General features: G+C 48.7%; 1 protein-coding gene across 1 annotated transcript in view; it reads right to left on the bottom strand.

The window, feature by feature from the left end:
• Positions 1-301, bottom strand: part of SLC47A1 (solute carrier family 47 member 1) — a 44,475-nt gene extending 44,174 nt beyond the window's left edge. The window contains exon 1 of the mRNA XM_027862443.1: positions 185-301. Coding sequence (XP_027718244.1) covers positions 185-301 — 117 coding nt within the window. The remainder of the gene's footprint in view (positions 1-184) is intronic.
• Positions 302-3,888: the final 3,587 nt, after the last annotated feature.

The following is a 3,888-nucleotide window of genomic DNA, read 5'->3' as shown; positions in this document are numbered from 1 at the left end:
TTGCTCTCCTTGCTCAGAAAGAAGCCCGGGGCCGTCAAGTCCCCGCAGCCCCCGAAGCCATGCCTTCCCCAGCTGGCCCTCTCTACCAGACCCGGGCTGGGGTCCTCCCGGTGGGCATTCTGGATGAGTCCGAGCGCGAAGTGGGGAAAAGGAGCAAAAGGAAGGAAGGCGGAAGGGAGCTTACCACCGGGCCGGCCAGCCACAGCAGCCCCCGCAGCTCCTTTCGGAAGTTTAGCGTCAGCAGCCAGCGCAGCCCCCGAGGCTCGGAGGGCGCCGGCGCGTCCTGGCGAGCCACCTCCATACCGTCCACACTGGCTCCCCGGCGCAGGGTACGGAGAGGGCCGGAGAGCGCCTGGACTCTAGACGAGCAGTCCCCGCCCCCGCCCGCCCCGGCTCCAGCCCGAGCCCGCCCAGATCAGCCCAGGGAGGGCCGGGCCACCGACGGCTGCGGGGCAGCGCAGACGTGCCGGAGACGCCGGCGCGCGCGCCGCGGCCACAGCCCTGCAGGCTCTCCGAGAGGGTTTGGAACGCGGTGGCCTGAGCTGCCCGCCTCCAGGCAGCCTGCCCCCGCCCATCCCGAGCCGGCCAGTCCTCCGACCGAGCCTGCGACCTTGACCGCGTATGCTCTAAATAACCGTAATTCCCCAGTGAATGGACGAATGGCTCTCATAGACTGGCAGAACCTTAGAAAGACTCTAATTCAAATCCTCCACCCCCATCCAAACCCAACCATTGTGCAGAGAAGTGGTGGGCTGCAAGCCACAGAGTTAGCAGCAAAACACGCACTTGAACCTGGGTCCTGCAGCCAAAGCACCTGGCTCTGAACTCCACCTCTGCCATTAGCTACCTGGGCGACTCTGGCCAAGCCAGTTCCCTTTGGTGGGCCTCAGTCTCCTCACCTGTAAGATGAAGTCGTTGGACTTAAGGCTCACACGGGTCCCTTCGGGCTCTAAATATTATTCCTTCTGCGAGTATAACCTCGCCCTCCTTCCCGAAACAGCCTCCCTCCTCAATCAACTATGAGTTTGTGAGAAACGGATATTTTTAGTTAAAGGGCTTTGGGACAAACACGGGAGCATAAATATCTAAAGTAGAATGTAGCATTTTAAAGCTAGGTTTTTATTAGTCACCTACATTTCCAAATGTATCCTTACACCTCCCACTCCTGGTAGAACCACCTCATGTCAAATAAACAAACAAACAAAAGATAAAGGAAAGAATAAGGGGGAAAATAAACAAGTCAATCCACTTTTTCAAATGACTATCATATGTTCCATATCCCGTGGACCATTTCCCTTCACCTCTGCAAGGGCAGGAAATGCCTGGCAGGGAGAAGGGAGAGGAGGAAATATCCAAGGTAACATCTGAAAGCAGCAGGGTGTAGAGGAAACAGCCCCAGAGCAGGGGTCAGGAGACCCAGGTTCAAGTGCATGTTTTGCTGCTAACTCTGTGGCTTGTAGCCCACCACTTCTCTGCACAATGGTTGGGTTTGGATGGGGGTGGAGGATTTGAATTAGAATCTTTCTAAGGTTCTGCCATTCTATGAGAGTCATCTGTCCATTCACTGGGGAATTACAGTTATTTAGCTGTTTGCTCAATAGAAAACCCTACAGATGGCTAGCTTAGTAAATGCTTTAATAATAGGTAGCATTTTTATAGCATTTTAAGATTTGCCAAGCACTTCCCATATATGGTCTAATTTGATCCTCACCATAACCTTCTGAGATTGGTGCTATTATTATTTCCATTTTACAGATGAGAGAAACTGAGGCTGAGAGGGGTTAAGGAAGTTGCCCAGTGTCACACAAATAGTAAAGGGTCTGAGGCAGGATGCCAACTTGGGTCTTTCTGAAGATACTGTAGCCACTCCTACCCAAACCATGCTCTCAGTACCGTGGTCTTCCTCCCCTCCTTAATCCTGGAAGCCATGCCTTGTTTAGTACAACCCAGTATTGCGTTAAGCTTTGTTGGCCCCTACGTCACACTGTTAATTCACAATGATCTATTATTGTTCAGTCTTGTCTGATGCTCTGTGATCCCATTTTGGAGTTTTCTTGGCAAAGATACTGGGGATGGTTTGCCATTTTCTTCTCCAACTCATTTGACAAATGAGGAAACTGAGGTTTGCAGGGTGAAGTGACTTGCCCGTGGTCACACAGCTAGTGTCTGAGACCGGATTGGAACACAGGAAGTTGAGTCTTCCTGACTCCATCCCAGAACTTTGTCCACTGCACCACCCACCTGCTCCAACGGTCTGGTAGTGCACTAATATCCTGTTTTTTTCAAATTGTTGTCTCACTATCTCCACACACACAGTTATAACTGTGAAGTTGATTTTTTTTGTACCCAAGGGTAAAATTACATGTTTATCCCCATTGAATTCATCTTCTTAGATTCCAGCTCCATGCTCTAGCCTTCCAAGAGCTTTTTGGATCCTGACTCTTTCATCCAGTGTGTTAGCTGTTCTACCAACTTGGTGCCATCTGCAGATTTGAAGATCATGTTATCTATGCCTTTATTCAAATCATTGATAAAAATGCCAAACAGCACAGGGCCCAGAATAATTCCCTAGGTCACTCCACTGGAGACCCCCCTGCCCAGACATAAACCCACAGTCCAGCTATCTGACCAGTTCAGGATCCTTTTAATTGTATTGCTGTCTAATCTATTTCTCTTCATTATTTCTCTCTCTGTCTCTCTCTCATCTCTGCCTCCTAAGTAAGAATAGCATGAGATACTTTATCAAAAACTTTGCTAAAATATAGACAAAACCTTGGCAAATCAAGGGATCCAGCCCCCTTCTCGGTGAGTGATCTCATCAGCTCCCCTGGTTTCAATCATTATCCTCTATTCAGAAGACCTCCATGATTCTCTATCTAGCCTTAGTCTCTCTCCTGAGCCAGGATCCTGCTTTGACAACTTGCTGAGCGTTTGCCTGAACATACCATTGGCATTTCCAATTCAAAGTGTTCAAAATGGAACTCATTATATCCCCCTACCCCCAACCTATCCCTTTTTCCAAACTCCCTTCTTTCTTGAGAGGGCACTAACCAGCCTCCCCAGTCAGCCAGGTTCACAACCTCAGTCATGCTTGACTTTTCCCTCTCCCACACTTCTGTTGAATAGCTGCCAAGTCATCATCATCTTCTTCTTCTTCTTCTTCTTCTTCTTCTTCTTCTTCTTCTTCTTCTTCTTCTTCTTCTTCTTCTTCTTCTTCTTCTTCTTCTTCTTCTTCTTTTTCTTCTTCTTCTTCTTTTTCTTCTTCTTCTTCTTCTTCTTCTTTTTAGGTAATGGGGGTTAAGTGAGTTGCCCAGAGTCACATAGCTAGTGAGTGTTATGTGTCTGAAGCTGGATTTGAACTCAGGTCTTCTTGATTCCAGGGCCGGTACTCTATCCACCGTGCAATCTAGCTGCCCCACGACAAGTCTTCTTGATCAGTCATCCATAGCATCTCTCATATCTCCTCTCCACCCACAAGACTCATATCACCTCTATTCTATTGAAGTAATCTCCTGACTTTTCTCTATCTACTGCACCCCCTAGTGCCCCTGTACTACATGGCACAACGGGGTCCTCTGACTCCCTGAAGCCCTCTTCTACCTGAACTATGCTGATTATATTGATCAGAACGCCAATGTCTTTCAATGCTGTTTCCTCTTATGTTATTTGGTTCTAATTTAGAATCTGAAGCACCAGAGTAGCCTGAGTCAGGCCTGACCTACGACATTTGTTACAGAAGTGACTGGATTGTATAGTGATGGATTCATTTAGGTTGGGGAAAGATGATGCCAAAAAGGTGACTCCCAGCAGGCTCCTTGGCAATGATGGCCACATATTATGAGGTGTCTGCCACCCTCTGTCCCAAGGGGATTAGAGGGGAAACTGTCT

This window comes from Vombatus ursinus, unplaced genomic scaffold (genome assembly GCF_900497805.2).
Source record: "Vombatus ursinus unplaced genomic scaffold, bare-nosed wombat genome assembly UNPS02014768.1, whole genome shotgun sequence".
In the NCBI taxonomy this organism is placed as follows: domain Eukaryota; kingdom Metazoa; phylum Chordata; class Mammalia; order Diprotodontia; family Vombatidae; genus Vombatus; species Vombatus ursinus.
The sequence above is the reverse complement of the archived record's forward strand: the minus strand, read 5'-3'. Positions and strand labels throughout refer to the sequence as shown.